The sequence below is a fragment of the Zonotrichia leucophrys genome, chromosome 4, assembly GCF_028769735.1.
Source record: "Zonotrichia leucophrys gambelii isolate GWCS_2022_RI chromosome 4, RI_Zleu_2.0, whole genome shotgun sequence".
NCBI lineage: Eukaryota > Metazoa > Chordata > Aves > Passeriformes > Passerellidae > Zonotrichia > Zonotrichia leucophrys.
In genome coordinates, this window is record NC_088173.1 from 26601099 (window position 1) to 26623914 (window position 22816).

The window sequence follows — 22816 nt, forward strand, 5'->3', positions numbered from 1 at the left end:
ATGTATATAGAATATCAATCCCCAATTCTTGGGTTTGGTGAAGAAATTACTGTGAAATGTAAAGCCCTGTCCCTGACAATTTTTTCAGGGTTTAAAAACCACAGTCTACTGTAGCAGACTTATTAGACACAGGCTGTATGTGCTTCCAGCTTTTATCAGGATACTTCTGTATTCAAACAGATTGGTTTCCTCTGAAATCACAACCAAACCTGTTAAATTAAGGGAAACCTTGTTAAAGTGAGTAATACAGCAACATGGTTTTGTTTCTCCCAAAAAACTCATTGAAGAGAAGAACAATGTAAGGTTTAACCTCTTCATTACTTAATCAAGCTGTGTTAGAGATGGAATTATTTTTTTCTCCCTACTTGCTCTTAGATGAGATAGTTTAACAGCAATCTACAGACCATGGCTATAGGATAAACAGGGGCAGTTTTTTTTGTTTGTACTTATATTTGTAAGGGCATGGAACAAATTTGTTGTGTTGCAAAAGCAAGTCACAGTTCTTCTGTAAAAAGCACATTTTATAATTTCCACAAGATAATTTAATGAGACTCACAAGCAAGATAAATCATAATTTCCTTGGATTTCAAAATCTGTCAAGGTAATACTCTCTCATGTCCACAGAACTTCCTATAGAAAATCTCAAAGAATTTACTAATCTTTCCCATCTGAAGTCAGAGATAGATAGCTAAAAGCTGAAGTGCCTGTACAGCTCTGTGTCTCACCAGCTACTGAGAAGCTGAACTAATTACCTGACTTTTCTAATCTACTTGGGAAGCTCCATACACAGGAATAAATTTGCCCTAAATACCAATAAAGACTGGAACGGAGGTCATAGGACCAGGTCTTCAGTGTTGATGGAAAATCTGGGGAAATTGAAATTGGCATTTTGTGACACCTATTTACAAGAACAGCAATGTTTTCCTTTCTTTTCATAATTAATTTGAACATGGTTATAGAATACAAATAAACTTGTAAAATAGGTTTGGAGAAAGGTGTCTGACTTGGGGCAACTACTAGACAAATGTAACTGAAGTGCAATTGACCAAAAATTTGGTCTCTTGCACTCTTTATTTAAAAATCAAGATACAGAAACTATCATCCATTTTGTGGCTGTATTACACCATGACTCTTTCACAGTTAATTTTAGACTTCAGTTTAAATTCCATAAAAAGCTCAGTTTGGCTGAAAAAGAGAGAGTAAGCAGTGATTATAATCACATCATCATCACATCCCCTGCCCTGTTGGACTCCCTGCTTGCAGATAGACAATTTCTATCTTTTCCCATATGCTGCCTGCTGTAGCTGCTGGATGCTGGCTGCTGGGAACACTCTGCTGACAGACCTTTCTGCTGCAGAGGTTCTTGTGAACCTTCTGGAACAGCACACTCAGACTTCCCCCACACTATGCCTGCATGACAGCGGGACTCTGCTTATCAGTTACTGCACATTGTGCTCTTATTTTATTTCCTGCAAATAAGAGAATACCATGGCATAATTATTTAATTGGCTTGAATTTATGCCTTATTCAGTAACGATTTTCAAGGCTTTTTGTTAAAAAGGAGGTGTTCTTTAATGTCAGGCTTCACTCGTACTCTGATAAAAACTGAAATCTAATCCCAAAGTTAGTTGCTATTCAAAAGCAGCTGAAACTGTCGTGATACTTACTAAAAAACCCCAGTCTCTTAAGTTCTTAATCCTGACATATCATTTAATGAAAAGATGCAAGTGTTTTCTTTCTGGAAGATAAGGAGAGGGAACATTATAAAACATTAAAGCTTTTAATTTTAGATCTGCAGGTCCCTATAATAGCTCCAACCTGATACTTTTTGAAGATTTAATAAAAGCTGGGGGAAAGGGGTCTCATGAGAAATATGGACATAAAATGGCAGGGAAAGAAAAATCTATTCAATCTCACTTAGATTAACAAAAAAGATGGGAAGTTTTCATTGGTATAGCTTATTCAGGCACTCAGAATTGTGGAAGTGATCTAATGTATAACTGAGAGCACACTGAGTTTACAGGAACAGGCAAATCCCATTTATGACATGCTGTTTTGCTGGGGAGGAAGTATTAGAGGCTATCACAAACAAGAGCTCTTCATCAGAGGTTTGCTTTTGTACTTATGGTTGTGTCCAAATTTAAAGGGCTGTAATCCTTCCAACATCACACTTCTGTTATTGAACACATTCCAAATTTGGCATAGTGATCCCTCTGTGAGGATTCTACTTTTTATAAAGCTTTACAAAAAAGTGAACTCCTTTAAGTTTTATTGAAGTAGAACTATTTTATAGACAGCTACTAATGCACACTGTATTTCCTCACCTTGTCAGTTAACTTTACCAAAATTATATATTCCAATTACTTAACCTCCTGTTAAAACTACTGTTAAAAATAGAATCAATGAGGTTGGAAAAGACCTCTGAGATCACTGAACCAACCTATGACCACCATGTCAACCAGACCACGACTCTCAGTGCTATGTGCCGTCTTTGCTTAAACACTTCCAGGGAAGATGATTCCATCTTCCTGGGCAGACAATTCCACTGTTTAACAACCCCTTCTATGAAGAAATTCCTCCTAATGTCCACCTTAAAACTTCCCTAGTAAAGATTAGACTCTTCATCTCATCCTGTCACTGGCAGCATGCCAGAAGAGTCCGGCCCCCACCTGGCTACCCCCTCCTGTCAGGGCACTGCAGAGCAGTCAGGTGCCCCCTGAGCTGCCTCTTCTCCAGGCTAAACAGCCCCAGCTCCCTCAGCCACTCCTCACAGGACCTGTGCTCCAGACCCTTCCCCAGCTCCATTGCCCTTCTCTGGACACGCTCCAGCCCCTCAGTGTCCTTCTTGCGGTGAGGGGCCCAGAACTGGACACAGCTCTTGGGCTGTGGCCTCACCAGTGCCCAGTACAGGGGGACAGTCACTGCTCCTGCTGGCCACACCACTGCAGACACAAGTCAGGATGCCCTTGGCCTTCCTGGCCCCCTGGGCACACCCTGGCCCATGTTCAGCTGCTGTCACCAGCACCCCCCGGTCCTTTTCCACTGGGCAGCTCCCCAGGCACTCTGTCCCTGCCTGTGGCACTGCCTGGGGCTGCTGTGACCCAAGGGCAGGACTCAGCACTTGGCCTTGTTGAACTCATTCTGCTGGTCTCAGCCCATTGATCCAGCCAGTCCAGATCCCCTGCAGAGACTTCCTGCCCTCCAGCAGATCAACAATGCCACCCAACTTTGTGTTGTCCACGAATTTGCTGGGAGTGCACTCAATCCCCTTATCCAGATCATCAGTGAAGATACTGAACAGGACCGGGCCAGGACACCAGGAGTGCATGTGAAGTAGTCAGAACAGGCACAGAAGGCCAGGTATGTCACAATAAAGACCAAGCACAGCACCCTTAACCATTGCTCCAGCTTCAAACCCATCAGGTGCAGTTTGAAAGCATCTTCCTTTCGGGTCAGGAGACAAACTGAACTGAAGATGGTACGTTCCCGAGGAGGCAGAGAGAACAGCAGTGTGCACAGTTAAGAGAAATATAATGTACTTGATAACTGTTAGGGGAAAACTTAACAGATAAATTTCCTGACATTTTTATCATTGTGCTGGAACTGCAGGCTATGAAATTGAACTATTTATCAGGAAGCTTTCTTTTTGCTTAGAGAGTAAGGCTTATATAAAGGCATGCATGTACAGCTACATATACAGCTCATCTGTATATCTATATATAGAGCTTACCTGCAAATAGTACAGTGTCAACATTAGAAATATTTAAGTAGTTAAAAGTATTTTTATACTTTTTTTTGTTTTGCATATTAAAAATTTAAAAGCTAAAATAGAAATTATTTGTTCTTACTAATGCCAAAACCTGGACACCATCAAATGTATTCTACACAGGATGCGGTAAAATGAGTTCAGTGAACTGTAGTGTAGCAATCTGCAGGAGAGTATTGCCCACCTCAGTTACAGGCACAATCTAATAGCCTTTCCAGTAACTTCCAGTTTTTGAGGGATGCTGTACTGACCCTGTGCCTCAGAATGGAGTTACCAACAACTTCCTTGGAGCCAGACAGATTTGCTGTTATCTGTCAAGTGATACCAAACCTGAAAGGCAAGAGTAGGATTTTGATCAACAGAGGTTAATCCTGGCTGTAGAAGAGCATGTCTCTCTTGACATCATGTTGTGTGAAGGCTGAGGTACACAGGTGAAGAAGCAGCCATCCCAATCCCGTACAACCCTCCCCCAGTCCTTACAGCCATCCCACAACCCTCATCTCATTTTCAGGCTCTGTCCTTTTTTCTGCTGGCACCAACATCTTTATTACCAGTCTATGATGGCCCCAACTGTCTCTTTGAGCATGTAAGTACCAGTTGCTGTATGGCCAGAGCTGACAGTCCTTGAAGGCACAAAAGAGTGCATCAGCTGTGAGGAAGAACAGCAATAGGAAAGGCAAGTTTTGGAACACAACTGAGGAAGGAGAGGGAATCACCAACTGATCAATCACCAATCACTAACTAACTGATGGAGGACTTGTTCACTATGTATCAACAACCACTTTGAAGTTGCTTTCTTTGAGTTGTATAACTTGTCATCTCACAGCTCAGTTTCAACCATCAATAAGTTATTCACATTAGTCTCCATTTTTTTTGGCTTATATTCTACCTCATGACTCCACTCCACACCTCAACAATTCTGACTCTCTCCTTGGCCTCACCACCCACACATTTCAAGTCAGTCTTGACTCAGTGACTCACTGCCAGGTCATCTTATTCACTGTATGTTCAGCTATTTCATCTCAAGGCACCATCTTCACATAAAACTATTTTATAGAACTCCACCAGGGCTGCTTTAAAAATAGCAGGGGTGACTGATAGTTTTAGGTTCCTCCAGCAAGATCAGACATGCCACCTTTATACAGCAGAAGTGTCAGGGTTGAAGGACCAGACTGCTGCAGTGTCTGTTTACGAAGGTTCACAGGCCTCTGCCTCTTCGCCAACCTCTGCACCTTCCTCATCCTCCTTGCTCTTTGTCTGAGCCTTCTGCAGAAGTCTGGGCCCTGCCAAGCCGATAACCAGGGCTCCAATTGGAGCAGTGATCAAGATAGCCAAGAAAGCTACTGTCAGTACATCCATTCCATACTTTTCCTTTTGCTCATCTTGATGTTGTCTTGCTGTATCCAGGGCAAGAGAACCTATTGCAGCCTGCAGGGAAGAAAACATTGCTGAGATGGAGAAAGTAATCTTTAGCACTGAAAGAGGAAAAAAGCAAACTTATCATTTCCACAGAAATTTGACATTTTTAATACATTCAACCTGTTTTTAGGCTGTACATAGTGAAGCAAGCATTGTATTACACCTATGAGGACAATTTTCACTTGACTATGCTTGGAATTTCCTAAGCTAATGAGTTTATCTGTGTGGCTTCCTCCTGTGAAGAACATTGCTTAGCTGCCATTTTATCCACATTTCTGGGGAATGTGTGATTAATGAAATAGGCCAGTATACTGTGTATTGCAGCTGTGAAAATGCCTCACTTGGAGAATGTATCCTGACAATAGTCAACTAGTAGAAGCTTCTGAAAATTTATATCACTGATCATGTAATAAGCCTTGCCTGTTTTGGTTATTAACTTTTGTTTGCAAGTAATCATGCTATTGAGGCAAAGTCCAAATGACATGACAATTGCTGAAATAAAGGAGCAGGAATGTAGCCAGCCAGAGGCATCTCTGTTAATACGGCTCTCAGACCACTCCTTACCAAAATAATCACAAACTGAAACCCATTCTGAGTTCAGATGTGACTGTCCTTGCAGATACTTCATGTGTAAGAGGGAAATGCTTTTACCTTTGAGAGTTCTCAGAATCTGTATGTGAAGGCACAATAATCAGCAATGGCTGAAAAGTGGTTACATTTCCTGTGGTATATATACAATTCACTGTCATTATAAAGAGTAAGCCCAGGATGCAAGCAAAACACTTGCACATAGAAGGTTCTCCACACACTTTTCAAGCAGTTATAGTGTTTTAGAGTACGAACAGTCAATATTCTACATTCAGCTGTCATTGAGCCTGAACCTTTCCCCGCTTACTGCTACACTAGTTAGGGAGCTTTGCTAAAGAAAATAGATTTAGCCTGGAATGAAAGTGATGCTGGATTGTTTACCTGGACAGTGGCTTTGGGAATCCATGCCAGTGAGACAAATACCTTCTCCTTGAAATTAAACCCAGCAAAGGACACCATCAGGAACGTTGCTATGATCCGCACAACCAGGGCGATGCCTAATATAGCAACACAGAGCCCTGCAACAGACAAACACTTCTCAGTGCTTTTGTGCATAGGTGCTTCTGGCTTTTTGATTTTTTTGGGGGGTCAGCCATAAACTTCTTTGTTTTAGATTTCTTTATAGAGATTCTTTCAAAGCCAGTATGAAAGCTGGAAAATGAATGAATGATAATAATTTGTGAATGATCTTACCAACAGTTTCAGGCCTAAGAGATGTAATGGATACTTCTGCTCCAATTAAACCAAAAAGAAAAGGCTGAAAGATATTCCATGCAACTGCCACAATTTTTTCTATTTCTCTCTGCAATAAAAACAAAACAAATCTGTAAATTCACAAAAAGATGGCCAAGCAGACACAACAGTTAAGTAATCATAGGAAAAAGTGAAAATGTTTCATAAAGTTTGTCCAGAATTGCTCCTCTTTCTCTGAACTAATACAAAAACATTCAAAATCAGTTGCACACCTTTTGAAGGTCAGACTGAGTCTGGCTGTCCTAGTAAATAAATGTTTGATGTCTTGAGAGGAGAAATAAAAAGCACTGGTGTTTGAACAGTAACAGAGCAGTTTGCAGACAGGAGGAAGAAAATAGAGCATTGTTGATTTTCAGTATTTAGAAAGATGTCATTTCAACAGCTATGCCATGAAGTTTCTGAGCCTTTGGGAACTGCATGCCTAAACATGTTCTTCCATTTGTAGCTGAGCAGAGTCTGACTCTCCCAAGTTTCAGTCACGACCTCTGTTCGTGCTACACTCAGTCAGAGGCTTCTCCCCATGTCAGCAGGAGCAAAGTCAGCCTGAGCAAGTCTGAAATCACATAGCAGGAACAAGTGCTGAACTTTCCACTGCAATATAGTGTATCAAGGCAAAACCATCTTTTCTCCTCACGTTTGAACTTTACACAATTTTCCTAAAACAACTGCTGCCAGTGTAAACAGGAATCTTCCACTTACATGACAAGGTACACATAGTATATCAAATAGCACTTGTCTTTCAATTAAGTGGGTTCTACAATAGCAAATGAACCTTCAGGCAGGAGTGTGTGGAAAATATAAGTGCAGTGCTCTGTCACTTAATAATCAATCCAGGGCCTAGACATGTCCCATCCTTGGTATTGTCTTTGGGACTGATCCTGCAACACCTCTTGCTCTTCTGTCAAGGAATGGTAGGTTACAGTAACACAAAAACTTCTGTAACCATAAAGAAATGAGGTGGAAATATATATATATGTGTGTATATATATATATAAACATTTTTGGCCTCATTTCCCCTTGTTATTTCACCCTTTTCAGTTCTGGCAAAATAAAATTAAATTAAAAAAAAATAAAAAAGAGCCCCCAGAAATCCCCTCTTTAGGGATTTCAGCCTATTTACTACCTATTTGACTGTCCCAGGAATAGGTCCAATGTTCACTGTTCTCTGTAGACAGTGTTTGTCAAGTGCCTTCCACCATGGACAGTGGAAGGCAGTGGCCTTTGAGAATTTCAGCAGGAAAACCTCAGTAATATATTGAGTACACACAAACCTCTATCTATATCTGAGAAAAAAAGAGCTAAGGCATTTGACATCAATATACTTAAGGCCATGAAGCTTCATTTACAGATTAAAAGAATTTAAACTAAGCCTTTACAGACTGCATATACTCTTTTAAGGTTCTTCCTCCTATAATGGTTTAAAAGCTTTTCAGTAGAGAACTTTATCAGTTGTAATGTCCTTAACGAGTTAAGTCCGAAGAAGAGCTTTTCATCCTTTAAAATTGGACAATCTTAGTTCCTTTTCATTGTTATAACAAACCTTGGTATCTTTGTAAAGTCAGGGTCAAGATGGGGATAATAACATGCACTCTACTATATCTAACCCCCTTTCCTTTTTCTTCCCCTCCTTCTACTGAATGTCACAAAGCTATAGCTGTGGAGAGAAAGATGCCCTCAAAACATTAAAGTAGATGGGATCAAGCAAAAGAGGCAGTCAGACATAGCAGGGTACAGAAAGGCAGTGGGGCAGCAGCAGTAAGATGAAGTAGGCTAGGCCTAAGAGAAAGTGACTAAAAAGCAGTCTTTTGTATGGTTTTTTTATGGCCTTACATCATCATTTATTGTGTGCACTCTGCTCTCTAAGTTATCCAAATTACACTGGCTGAGATTTGGGAAAGATGAGAGAGGACAGTTAATCACTGCTTTTCATTTCACCCCCTCCAAACCACAGGGAACAAACCCTCAGGGTATTCAGGCCATGTACACAACTGCATCTTGGACACTCATTTGTAAACTTAACCATAAACTGACTGTGTACAGACACTCCCAGAGCTGGGAATTGAAGCTTTGGATTGCTACTGTCAAGTGTTAAGTCTCCTTCATATGGCTTAAGATGTCTAAGAAAAGCTGAGCATTTCTCAGTCAGTACACCAGGCTCTGTATTGGCATACATATTGCTCTACTGACACACATGGTCACTTTCTGTCACAGAAAATGCTAAACACTTCCAAAACAAATGTACAATGTGCTGCTTGGTGTGGTGAGGTTTTGGGGGTTTTTTTGGCTTGTTTGTTTGTTTGCTTTTTAAATCTGTACACCCTCTAACGCTTCAGAAATATACCATTACCACTCCAGACAGAAATTCAAGCTCCTGTCAGGCTGTACATTCATCAGACTTTGGATATGGTATGCTTCTTATGTAAACATTCACCTTTTCATCAGACCATCCCACACCTGCAACAAAAGCTAAGACTAATGTGCAAAGTCCTCCTGATCCAGGGAAGCCAAAGTAGATGCTGCCAAAAACAGCAAACATGGACAGTCCAAGTATAAAATACGATCTCTTCCATGCCAAAGATGCCTGCAGCCAAGGAAAGAGACAAACAAAAAAGTTACTCCTCTTAATTTTGAAAGTAAGAACTTGAAAAGAAAATTAAAAATTAATAATTCTGAAGGAATCAAAGCTTCCAAGTGAGAATTGAACTGCTCAGTTCGATTGAGGATTTTTTTCAGACATTAATTCCTAAGAATACAAATTTTGAAAATGCAATTTTTTTTCCCTCTGCCCACCCAAATTTTTATTGCCAATAGGCTATTTTTATCGCAAGGAACATGATGCTCTCTTCCAGCAGCTCTGCCTCAGCTCTGTGATAGCAGGATTTTCTACCTGTGTAGTCAAGTATTACAACAGTTTATCCAAGGAAAGGTGAAATCTTTGCCACCAGATGTTTTTAAGGACAAGTCAAATATTTGCCAGGAATAATCTAGTTTTATTTAATTCAGTCTCACAGCAGACAGTTATCTGCCATTGTTCCTCATTTCTATCTAACTCTTTAGCTCTTGTATCACACTTCTTACATTATTTAATAACAAATTTGATGCCACTGAGGGCAATAGATGCTCTGAATATTGACTTTGGTAGTCCAGAGTGTATCTACATTCTTCCACAATTTTCTGTTCATTTAATTACCCCTCAATAGAAAATTCATCTCACACTTTCTATAAATGTAACTTTTATGGAAAGTAACACATTGTAATTAATACTTATGATATGTTCGATCACTTAAAACCTCTAATACATCTGCTTTGGTAATTTTTAATCTTAGGCCTACTGGATACATCTTAAAGAAGTACAGGTGTCTTGCATCAGTCTAATAAATTATTATTTTACTGTCTGAAATGGGTATCAGACCCTTCCTCCATTTCCACTACCTTCAATGAGAGCAGGATGGTGAGCTGGGTTCCTGACTTTCATCAGGGAGCACTATCATACATTATAATTGGTGCAGTAAATAAATAATCACCTTTAAAACACATCCTCACTTGATAGGTTTGCAATCTGGAAGCTGCTACACTGTAAAAAGCTTTCCCCAAAACCAGCTTCACAGGAAGTTGGAAATTAATAACTAAAGAAAATAATCCCTTAGCAAAGAATCACTTGATTGTAATCTTTTTTTAAACTAGGTTTTTACCTGATCATGGCTTGGGAAATATCGAATAAACATTCCCAGAATTCCCCCAGCTGCTATTCCAACAGTGACCTCCAGCACTCCACGGAGCACATTGTACAGAGTAGAACCTATTTTGCAAAAGGAAAACACATTCAGTAAGCCATTCATAGAGCTTCACTCAAACCATGCTCCCCAGACCTATGAGGTGATTCCAGGACAGTGTCTGCTTTAAATTACTCGGGGCAAAGGAGTTCAGGAAGGAACCTATGGGCCTGAAAGAATTGGATGGTGCAACTTTCTTTCTCTGAAAGCCCGTGCCAAGAAAGTGTGCAAGAGAAGTCAGAGAAAGAGCCACTGTAAGAACATTGCCAAACCCAGTGAAATTTCAAAGATCATGTTGGGCATGCAGAGCCCAGACTTGGCAGGTAAGGAAGCACTCCGGGAAAAATGTTCTCTAAAAGTTGTTGTGACCCACAACTCAGAGCTGACCATGTTACACCAACTTTTGAACATGGGTAATTTCCATCTCAGTATTTAAAGCTATACATGACTTTTATAACAAGATGCCATTAAACCAGTCAGCCATAACAGAGCACACATTCTCCAAAATATCACTGTTCTGCATTTCATTATGTACAGATTAACCAGCATACCAGAAGAGAAAGCCATCCCAAGGCAAGTGTTGAAGCCTGTGATAGCCAGAATGTCATCAATGCTGCCAGCTGCCATTAGCAAAGTTGGGACACCTTTCTCCACCCCATATCCCCCAGCTTGTAAAATCAGCATGGAGGGAACCACCACAGCAGGGGAGACTGCACCTAAAACAAAACTGAAAATACACAGGTTCAGCATCTCAAAAAGAAAGCACTGAACTAAAAAAAACTTCAAAATGTTCTGACCTTAATTCTTTTGAAGTATAAATAAGTAGACCTTTATGTAAAGCATTTTCCTAATCTTTCCCCTCTAATTACACGCAGGGATATTTCTGTGCAGATCTCCAATCAGCTCGTACTTTCTGTCCAACTCAGTAACATTAGAAGTAAAAGGCTCCACAGGCTAAAACTGGAGTTTCCACTACCAGCCAGTTATGCTCCCTGACAGACACCTGGATTGTCCCATTTGGAAACCTGGTCTAGGCATATTTATGACTCAGCAGCCCAGTTCCTTCTCATAAAATTCAGCAGGTGTCAGAGGAGGAGTTCACCCATCTTGTTCTAGTGTATGGGTCTGGCCCAAGTCCACCAATTTAGATAGGACTAGATGGAAAAGGTCTTCTCTTCAAGGATGTTACTCTAGAATGTACTATGCCACATCCTTGTCCTTGATTTGTCTTTTGACAGGAAGGCTGTCCCATGTGGATCTCTCTGAATGGAAGTTCTGAATTCCAATATGAAGATTGTCCAAACTGTGGTATAATTTGCTGTCCCTAAAAGCCCCCTTTGTTGTGGTTCAAGACTCAGGGACTGCACCATCCTTCTTTCTTCAAGTGCTCAGGTCACAAACACAGGAAAGTAATGATGCAAGTACTCCTCTGCAGCCTGAAAATATGACCTTTAAATAAGCCACAGAGCCAGATATAAAGGGTAAGCAGAAGACCAGAGGGGCTGAGTACAGCTTCCCGAATGGCACTGAACTGAGGTCTCTGCTTGGCACAGACAACTAACCACAGTTGGATCACTGAGCTGCAGCCTGGAAACCAGCACTTTTGTCATAGAGGAGAAAAGGCAGTACATTACCCTAATATAAATCCCCATTGCCATGGGAAATGCAGGAACAAGTAGGCAAGGACAGCAGCTGTGCCTGTTTCTGAGAGGCACGGTCCGAAAGCAAGCCGTAAACAGACAGCTTTGAGCTTCTTAAGAGCCTGCAACCATACAGGCACAACAGTGTCAGAACCCTTGGCTTTACAGAGAGGAAAAACATTTACAATCTGATATGGCTTGTTAAAGAATCCTGTCTGAGCTGCACTATAGGACATGACATGGCCTAAACCAGAGATAAGCCCAAGCCCAACCGGATTTGGTATAAAATTTCAAGTGTGGCAGTGAATCTAGGTTTGATAAGGTGCCTGAATGTCACGGGAAGGAGTAACAGAAAATTCTGTTTGGCTTCTTTTCATTTGCTCCATCCACAAAATATTTTACTATAATCCCAGAAGTTGCATGAGCAGCCCTCAAAATTGCCCCAAAATCTATGAACAAATAATGAAAAGTTATAGACCTACATCAACTTTGCTCAAGGAGCCAAGCATCTTTCAGCTGTCTCTCTCTTGATATTCAGAGATTAGGCTCCTTTTGGCTCAGCAACTTTTAAAAAAATTTCTAAACTGGCATATTTGCTTCTAAGAGCTATCTTTAATAATCACAAACAGTAGGTCCCTAATTTGGACATGAAATTAAAAAAAAAAAAATTATAATCAGTGAGTTCCACTTTTTACCAGACCAGTTTATTCCAGCATAATCAGGACTAAGAGAAACTGACTTCTATGTCTTCAGAGTTTCAATTACATGAGGAACAATTGTAACTGCATCAAAGCATTGCCACACACAGAGTCCAAGCAACAGTTTTCTTACCACACGGAAGAAAAAGAAGTCAAAAATGAAGTTCCCTCAGCAAAAAAAGTTGTTATGAATAGAAAAAAATGAGTCTCACAGAACTGGACATCCAAACTGTGTCTAACAACACATAGTTCATGCTCATACAAACCTCAATGTTTTGGAAAAGAAGATGATGATAATAAAGGAAAACAGGTATTTTTCAATATTGACAAAACCTTATTTTCCTAAATAACTGTAGCATTGGCAATTCTGTAGGTTTTCTTGGTTAAGAGAAATGAATTTAGATGTTCTAAACTACCCATATTTTATCTAAGTTTTATATAAACTCTGAGTGGTTCCTTCAACAGGGAGGGGCCAGTAGGGCTTTATTTCAGCCAGCCCATTCTGAATAAGCAAAACCTTGCCTTCATCAATTTATGAAGTATCATGTTTCTCAGGGTGCAGAGACTACTTTTTGTTCACAGGACTGCTATGGGCTTCATTGTGATGAGAATCATTGTTTCAGTAGTGCAGCTGGATTCATCTTTGCAATTAACATATTTGCATTAAAATGGCAATGATTAAAAAAAAGTTAAAAAAGTTGCACAGGGTTTACACTTTTTTGGTTGTCTGGGATTTCAAAAACATTCTCTTTCAAGGACTGGGGATCCCTTGCATTGCTTCAAATTTTCAGTATAAACTAACAGGGAGTTGGTCAGGGAATGTATAAACTCTTCCTGACAGACCATGACAGTGCACACATCTTCAATAGGTTCTACTCACAAAATTCAGGAAATAAAAATAATAATAATTTTTTTTCTTCAGTTTTTTTTTTTTTTATTGCTTGCCTAATGTACAAATTCAACTGCCAATATTACCATATAATTATACAACAGAAATTATGCTTTCTGTAATGATCTAATTTCCAGATGCTCCAAGAGCGAGCAGTTCGATATTTTTAATGGAACCAATTATTCAGGTTTTTTTGTTTGCTGTTGTATAGTCTGCCACACACAAATGGCTGGTGCCATACCTTTGGATCCAGGCCGAGTCCTGCTCGGGTCAAGATAATGGAAAGAGCGATGTTCCTCAGTGCTGCAGACCAGCGCAGGTTTATCAGGACAAAGTCACTGATGAACGGGGTATTTCGGATTAGGAAACCAGCAAGTAGCATCCCTTAAGTCAAAACAAATAAACTCCTGTCAAATGATTTTTTATTACACGAGAAAAGCCTGTATAGCACTCTTAAAAACAGATAACCATTTCATGTTATTATGAGAGAAAAAGAAATCATTTATATTCCAAATTATTAGCCATGTTTTAACAATCGGACCTGAGGCATGAGAAGAGATAAACACATTTAAAGCAGCGAAAGTGGCCTCAGAACCCAGCAGGTTATCAATTAATAAATCAGCTGATACACAGCTTTAGTCTGAGTCAAAAGAACTCAGCTTTGATTACAAGGTACAGGTCATACTTAGCATAAGCAAAGACACCTCTGCATTCTTAGAGATTTTTTTCTTGTTAGCTTATTTTAATACAAAAATAGGAAGATCATCTAATATCGTGTATTTATCTCAGAAGTTGGGAATTATTAAAAATCCTCTTATGTGTAAGAAATGCAGGTAACACAGGAACCAGTATGCTGCATTCACTAGGAAATATAATCTAAACCAGCTCATCATGGACTAATTTAAACATTTTCAAGGGCTCTGGCAATGAAACTCTTACACAAAGAGGGGACAAAAAAGGGAAAGGAAATCATAAACTTTGTTTTATCCTCTATTTGAGCTACTTGCAAGACACAACATTTTACAAATATTAGTAAAACTGTCAAAGCAGAGACTTCCTGCAAAGCTATTGAAGCCACAGCTCTGGAAGCATATGGAAAAGTACTGGAAAAGTTGACTTCAAATACGGATCTAGAGAGGATTCATTGTGAGTCCTGATGACTCAAAGATACATTTTTGTAGCATAATTTTATATTAGTCATGTTCAGAAACAGGAAACTAAAAAACCCCAAAAAGTAAACAAATCACTGTGCTCAGGTTGGTCCAGCTCAGTGTGAGCCTTGACTGTGAACTTGATTTGTCCTGGGACACTAAACTTTCAGACATTGTTCTTTCCACCACATCTCAGAAAAAGAACAGTGTCATAATTAATCTGTGGTACCTCATGACAATTTTATGAGGCTGGCATTGTGATCACAAGCTGTTTGCAACATTTGCATGAGGTCCAAGTCACTGAAGCTACCCTGATCTGGGAATCTATTTAACAAAGCAAAAATCTCCACCCCAAAGGATATCTTAATTGATTTGCTTCATGGTTCCTGTTGCAGAAACCTCTCTGCAACATGCACCTAAAATTTATTATGTGATTGTTTCAGTACCAATTTCATTCCTTTTTTCCTGAGAGACACTCACAATAAGGTGCTTAAGTGCTCAGCCAGCCACCTCACACTCTACTGGACCTAGCAAAAGTGGGTTATAGGCAGGTAAGAGCACATGGTTTGAATTCTTAATGTAAAACCAGAATATTCACAGACATTGTCTGTCTTGTCTTCTGAGTCATACATTTCTCCAGTTTTCCTCAAAGACCAGGGATGTGAACAATGAACTCTGTCCTAAACAACCCAAGAGACATGTGCTGTCATGCTGAAGTTTCTCCTGTCCAGTATTACCTGTCTGACAAGCAGTTTCACGCTCAACTCATAACTTTCAAATAGAGATGTAATTAAAAAACTCCCAAGCAAGCAGAACCCAAATGGTCAGAAATACTTTTATTTGTTTAAGAGGTGTGCTTACTTAGAAAGGGCAGACTCCCTCCCTGCATGTGACATTCCATGTTCAAACTGCAGGCATGCATGCCATATGCAAAACCTCCCTCCCTCTCATTTGAATTTCTTTCCTCTGGTGAAACTAAACAGCACAAGAGTGCACAGCTGCCTGGACAGAGCTGTGTGAGGAGCTCCTGTGTGAGGCACAGCACCAGCCCTGCAGGCTACAGAGCCACACCTGGCCCACCCTGCCAAGCAGTTTTACTGTCTGTCAGCAGCTTTACTCATTAATGCACTAAACACAGCAAGGGGACAGCATACAGCTGGGGAGAAGAACCTGGAGTTCATTTCCAGCTCCACTGACATCACAGCACTTCAAAATATTGTACTCATCTAAGAGGATAAAACCTCCTCTAGGAAAGAAACCGGAAAAGATTCTAAAGATGTCAGCATTAACATTATTTTAATCTCCCACTTCTATTTTGTAGTTCTATGTAAGATAAAATGGGATGTTGATGTGGAAAAAACCTTATGATTGAATCAGTATAACTCTCTGCAGAAGAATTATTCCTTGTTGTGAATTTATTTTCTTAGGTTTCAATTATCTTGAGATAAAGGAAGGAGAAGAAAGAAATCCTTTGTACCACCAGTAGCAGGGAATTGCTGTAATGTTTTCTTTGGAAAACATTTTCATTGTGTGAGATACTAAAGAAACAGCTCAGCAATAATTTTGCAAAGAGATTACTGTAAAATGATGTCTGGATTAAGATTCTTGTTTGGTATTATTAATCCCAAATTTTAAGTAACTGTGACAGAATGGTCTGAAGGACGATAAACTGAGTCTGCAGGCAAACGGTTCTCTGACCCACAAAGAATGAAGAAGAGAGCCTTGACTAATTTCAATTCCAGTCTGAGGAATTTTGCACCTTTTCAGAGAGGACCAGAAAAAGTAATTTGGAAAAGCTACAGATTTTCAATGGGACACAGTTTATTTGTTCCCAATCCAAACACATCTACCCATACAGATACTACTTGACAACACAAAATATGCAGGAAGAAGGAAGGATCTCTTACCCAGAAGAGCAGGGAGAGGGGGTAGTGTTCCTATCTTAATGAATCCAAAAATTTTACCTCCGATGACAGCAAAGAAGTAAAGAAACAGAATTCCAAAGAGATTTCCACCTGGGAGACACTCAGCCCCAGTAATGGACCAAACCACAGCCCAAACCAGAACCACAAATGCAACTGGAACAAAACAAAAAATAATTAACAGTTAATAATCTCTTAGCAACAAATTTGCTGTTAGGTCACATTTGTTTTGCTATTGAAGAAAAACGTTAGCCATGACTTTTAGAAATGAAATTATTTACCTTAAAAATTAATTTAATCATAACAATGCAGGTAATCTTTGATGGTCCCCAAACTGATGTTCTGATTTTATAGATGCTAAAATATTTTAAAATTGGTAACATGAACATCAATAAATAAATTTAGTGAGCCTTTGTCTGCTGTGAAAAGCACTTCACAGGTTCCAAACTTGAAGCAAAGACTTTCACTAACTTATCTTGCATTTGCTTATCTTCCTTCAGCTACTTCAGAACCACAGTAAAATCTACTGTTGAACAGCCTGGCTGTATCTTCAAGCTGATGAATGCAGCTCCAGTCTAATTTTTAAAATAATTGAAGAATCATTTTTTGGCTCAATGTGTTTGTGCAATACATTGTTATCCCTGGGAAAAAAATTGTGAAGAGGGTCATGTCTCTGGACCTCTGGAGTAAAACACTTTCCTTGATACAGCAATCAAACCAGAATAATACAGAGGGGGAAAAATCCTGAAAAATATTATGAGAACAGTGAGTGAAAATATTATAAGATATGTGAAAACATTATGCTCTTTCAAGGTTCACAAATCTGTTCCAACAGTTGCCCAACGAGAACAGGCATGCAGACATATAAAACAGGAGACTGAAGGAGAAGAAAAAATGTGTTGAATAAATGTCCTGCATTTTCAAACTGGAGTTTTCTTAATCTTACTTGAGAGTGACAGGGGGCAAAGGAAGACCAGTAGATTTCCAAACGTAAAAGCTTAAGAATTCCAAGTGGCTGTGGAAGCAATCAAGGACACATGAAATGTCTTTTGTTAGGAAAAATCTCAAATAATTAGCTAGCCAGGCATCTCTTTTGAGAGTTTTCAGTTTAGTACAAATTGTAAATAAAATAGATCAGTTTGCCTTTGCAAGCCTGTAGTACTAAGGACAAACTATCAAGACAAAAATTAGGAGGTCTTTCTTTTGATAAAAATAGTTTGCAGTGCAAAATATACCTACCATAGTAAACATATGAGACTGGAGAAACAAAAACTGTACATTCAAACATTTGTTTCATCTTTTTTTTCCCCTCTGGCTCAAACATTCAAACAATGGTGTGATAAGTAAAACACAGCTATTTCCATTCATTATTTTCAAGGACAGTGGACAGATATCATCCCATTCAGAGAAACAAGTACTTCTTTCACCACTTCTTGTTTCAATTAAACTCTGTGTCTCTTACCTACCATTTGTCACTGTCTGGGCCAGTAAACCCTGAGGAGGACAAGCAAATATTTGCCTCCATGTTCTTGCAGGTATTGAAGACTCTGCTGTTGGCTCTGGAGGTTGCTGAGTGCAGTGGTCTAAGAGAGCAGTTTCTTCTGTTTGTGCATTCCCATCAGTACCTTTGGCACCTGCTGTTGGTTCCTGCTGAAGGCAAACAAGGAGACTCCCTCAGAAGTGGCACTGTGTTTATTTGAAGTGGTGTGCACCACCTCAAGTCTGCTGAGATGCACTGGATCCACATTGGCTACAGGCAACCACATTAACTGAACAACCACTACAGGAATGCCCAGCTTTGATGTAATTCTGGCATTTTGGCCCTGTGTTTGTTTTTCTGCATTGCACCAAGAACTGGATGTGAGAAATTGCAGGAAATTTGCCTTTTTATCTGCACCTGACAGGGCTCCTGTCCCAACAGATATGGCACCTGTGCAGTAACAATATTTGCATATTTGATGAAGAAGCAATAATAGCAAGCCAGGCTCAGCTTGTCTTGTATACACAACTAAACATTTATTAATATTTTCTACAATTTGTTCATATTCTGCTTCCAGACTGGATTTCACAATAGAATTAGTGATTAGCATCATTCCAGTGAGATGGTACTTTTACTATAACTCCTTAATAATTACTGTTGCAAAGTCTTGAACCAAAATAACAAAACAAAGATGAAAGAAACAGCACAGCTGGCCAGCACAAGCTTTACTCACATGATCCATTGCTGGAAGTCTCAGGCTGGTAAGTCAAAGTAAAGATGGAGAAATACTGTAACTGCGAGTCATTCCCTTGGAGCTGTTCTCTTATACTGGTACATCCACTTATCCATATTCATAACCAAAGGACTTTTTGACCATTTTTGGATATGTCTCACTTAATTTTAACATTATTTTTGACAAGTTAATCATCTGCCTTCCTGTATGATTATTCATGTCAGCATATTGTCATACTGTAGACATGGAATTCTGCTTATAATGTGGTTTGGCCCTTCTCCAGTAGTAGTTCCACATTTCTGATTATTTTTCTGTTTCTTCCCTCTCTCTCTCTCTCTCTCTCTCTGTGTATATATATATATATTTTTTTTTTTCCTTACTCAGTGTCATGACTGGAACACAGATCCCATGAGCGTTCAGAATGGAGTGACTTGTTTAACCCATGATTCTGTGATCACCATGTGCATAAAGATGTGCCATACAGACATCTATATGAGATACACTCAATACTACATGCTTACTTTTAAGTGCCTTTTAGATTAAGAATTTTATTCTTAAAAAGGGGAAAAAAGGAGAGTTCTCTCTGACTAGAATAATATTTTGGGATCTTAGTTAATTACCTCACTTTGCTCATGCATAGGAATCATGCCATTTCTCTCACATACTGATGGTTCAGAATCTTCACTGTCATGTACATCTTCCCTTACCATTGTTGCAAACCTAGAGAAAGATATAAGGGGGAAAAAGTTACAGAGCAGCAAATAGTTTTCCAAATGGATGACTTCTCAGTGATGTCTTTTCCCACCATGTAGAAAAATCCTCTCAGCCCATAAAATTTCAAGTTTAATGATTTTTGTGTCCCTCTGTATGCTGTACCTAAGAACAAAGGACAGAAACTAACTGAATAACTGTATTAAGCGTAGAAATTCAAGCACCAAAAAAAAAAAAAAAGAGTTTTAGAATCACAACTATCTGTGCTAACCTCTTAATTTCTTCTTAAAACATCAGCTGTAATCCTTCTCCATTTGTGCCTCCTTTCAGCACATATTAAATGTTATTTGCTGTCAGTACCACTTAGCAGGACCATTAGTCCTGAAAGCGTCACGGGTCCTGTGTACATGTCAGTGCAAGTGACCATTGAATGAAGTTAGAACAACTATAGTTTCTAAAACTCTAAGAGGTTTCTAAGGCTTCAGGAGGGGACACTTCCCCCCTAACTTAAGCTTGACTGATCCAGGTTGATTTTCAGACCAATTTTAACAACATGTTTTCTCTAGATGCTACTAGTTACAAACACATTGACTGAGTATCTAATAAAGAGAAGATGCCTGTTTGAATAAAGATCAGGACTTTTCACAGCTTGCAGCCTAATTAAACATGGTTCTTTTTTTACTGATTATATCCCATGGAGTTACTTCTCAGAGTGAGAAGTAAGATCCAAGTCATTGGTGGATAGTTACCATTGTATTTGCTCAACTCTACCTGGTCCACTACTTTTCCCACAGATTCTAACAAGAAATATGGCAGTGCACTGTTTTGCATGTCAGATATTTTTTGGTGCATGTGTTTACTGTAGTTTCACAAGTGTGAGCCATCAAGGGGGCAGGCATATATCTGGAGGCAAGACTTGATAGTGTTCTCTCTTACATCAAAGGTTGGCACATATTCTCCATCAGCTACATCTCTTTCAAGTCTTTTACACTGCTCTGGCCATATAAAACATCAGTGAAGTTAAGCCAGAACTTCTGAGCCAAGAAACGCCTTCCTTGCTAGATAGTTCGAAGTAAGTCAGAGCTGATTCTCACAATTATCAAGCCTCAAGTTTAAAAGGAAATATTTGATATTTGGGAAGGGCGGATACCATAAAGAAAAGGGCCATTTTAACACCTATAAGGTGTTGTTTGAGCTGTTCTGATATGAAACTGGCCTGAGGCATGACCAAGTCACAGCACAATACAGAGCTATAGGCAAACACTTTCAGTGTGCTATAAGTTAATAGTTTTACTTTTTCCCCTCTTTCCTATTTAAAGATAAAGTGCTTATTTACTCAATTTTCAGTACTTTTCTGTATTTTTAATTAATACTTGCAGAACCAAATAGTTGTGGTTTTAGGATTTTAGGCTTTTTTAATGACATTGGTGATACTTTTGATTTGGTTTTTTTATCCTTTCATTGGGACTGGGAATCCACAAATGCCAATCCTCCTGACTGGAACAGAAAATACCAGCAACCTACCAGTGCCTCCCTCCTTCCCTTCACCGACCACTTTCGCAGGGTGGTTTTCTGTACTTAATTTTGCACTTGGTTTGTGTGCAAGCAAAGAACACAAGGATATCGTTCTCCATCCAGCTCTGCACAGGCAACATCCCAGATCAGTCACATAGCTGTTGACACAAAATTAATTAATACTTCTAAGAGTTAATTGATTAATTAATACTTCTGAGAAGGGCAAATCCACCTCGCCACAGCTTCAGCTCCAGAAAGTGCTGTTCCCAGCAGCGTGTGGGACAGACAAAATGGACTAAGCAGGGATATTGAATGTTCTGTTTAACAGGAATGGTTTCAGGGAGTGAATGATGAATCTGAATCTGACAGTGCTGTCTTTATATGGTTTGTGGCAGGTCTTCACCCTGTTGAGAGAATCAAGAACCTACGTCCAAGAACTGTCCTTTGGATCAACAGGACCAAAGTGAGTAGTTACTGTACTTATGCCAGCATGGGTCTTTGGGAAGCTCACAGATTTTGGGTGTTTTGGGAGGGGGGGGGTTTATTTGGTTTTTCAATTCCACCTTCTGTGCCAACAAAAATCAGTGATTGAGAAATCATTGAGAGGAATTTATATCTCAGGGTTAAGGCCTATCCCATGGAAACCAGCCAGCAGCAGACCTATTTTAGTACCTCCCTGTAAAATACACTTTTCTCGTATGGAAAGCAGAAAGGTTTGCACTAGATCCGCTCATTCCAGTTGTTTTTGAATGGTAGAGGGAGAGCTGGTTGACAGGGACAGCACATGCACGCCTACAGCATGAGCTCTCGGTGACTGTCAGTGCTCTGCTTTGCACACAGCAGGTACAGAAAGCCATGCACACGAAATCCCGCAAACCCCACGGCAGCAACTGGCACTCAGAATAAACAACGATTAAAACACCCAAACCATCATTATCTACAAAAAGGCGCCAAGTAGACGCGGGAGCAGCGTCCTGCCGGCCAAGCCCGCTCTCCGCTCGCACCCCCGCTCACCCCTCCTGCTGCAGGGATGGGCTGCAGCGAGAGCGGGGGGCACAGCACTCACAGCACTCACCTGCGGCACGGCGGGGCCTCAGCTCCCCTCAGCCTCTGCCGGCGCGGCCCCAGCGGGGACAGCCCCGCTGCTCGGCTCCGGCTCCTCCTCCCCCGCTGCTAATGCTGCTGCTGGCGCAACAGGCCCTCCTCCACCGCCGCAGCTCCGCCAGGCCAGAGGCTGCAGCTTGGAATGCCCCCAAGGGCTGCCCGCAGGCCTTGCTGAGTGGTCACCGCGGGAAAGGCGGCAGCGGACGGGCCACGGTGCGAGCTGTCAGGTTGGCGAGAGCGATGGGACCGGTCCTGAGTCCATCCAAGGCACTGGGTAGCCGTCAGGGCACCCAGGAGGAAGATTCTTGTCTCTTTTGTAGCCAGTCCCCCATGAAATTCACTGCATCTGCTACACACGAAAAAGGCTTTCTTGTGCTGCCTTTCCCGTGGCTGTGGGAAGATGCAGAGAGAAGCTACACACCGTCTTTTAACCAGACTTCAGCACTGGAGAGGTTGGAGATGAGGTGCAAGGAAAGGGTAAGGAGCTGTTGCTGATTCTGCTCTGGGTGTACACAGACAAAATGCACTGGGGCAGGGAGGAGATTTAAAAGAAAAAACCCACCCAACCAACCAATCCCCAAAACCACCCCAAACAAACACAACTTGCATATTTATGTTGTTCCCATCCTGGCATTTTGACTTCTTTAAGCAAGTTCATCCATGCCATTTGTAAG

The 22816-nt window shown here is 40.3% G+C and overlaps 1 protein-coding gene and 1 long non-coding RNA gene across 5 annotated transcripts in view; one reads left to right on the forward strand and one right to left on the reverse strand.

Moving 5' to 3' along the window:
- Positions 1-348: 348 nt before the first annotated feature.
- On the reverse strand, positions 349-22229 carry LOC135446702 (sodium/hydrogen exchanger 9B2-like). 4 transcript variants are annotated; one of them, XM_064710906.1, is made up of 13 exons: positions 22114-22198; positions 21048-21196; positions 19433-19532; positions 18066-18246; positions 16585-16755; positions 13768-13910; positions 11934-12061; positions 10851-11026; positions 10219-10325; positions 8958-9107; positions 6467-6575; positions 6155-6291; positions 349-5194 (listed from the first exon to the last, which is right to left on the reverse strand). In XM_064710906.1, the coding sequence occupies exons 3-13, from the start codon at positions 19520-19522 to the stop codon at positions 4955-4957; spliced, it is 1632 nt and encodes a 543-aa protein (XP_064566976.1). In that variant the 5' UTR covers positions 19523-19532; positions 21048-21196; positions 22114-22198; the 3' UTR covers positions 349-4954. The 4 variants fall into 4 exon arrangements, with proteins under 4 accessions (XP_064566976.1, XP_064566973.1, XP_064566974.1 ...); XM_064710903.1 differs by having other exon boundaries at positions 18066-18249; XM_064710904.1 differs by lacking the exon at positions 21048-21196 and having other exon boundaries at positions 22114-22229.
- Positions 18731-22816, forward strand: part of LOC135446705 (uncharacterized) — a 43602-nt gene continuing 39516 nt past the window's right edge. Inside the window, exons 1-2 of the long non-coding RNA XR_010439868.1 lie at positions 18731-18840; positions 21434-21501. This is a non-coding gene — a long non-coding RNA (uncharacterized LOC135446705). The remainder of the gene's footprint in view (positions 18841-21433; positions 21502-22816) is intronic.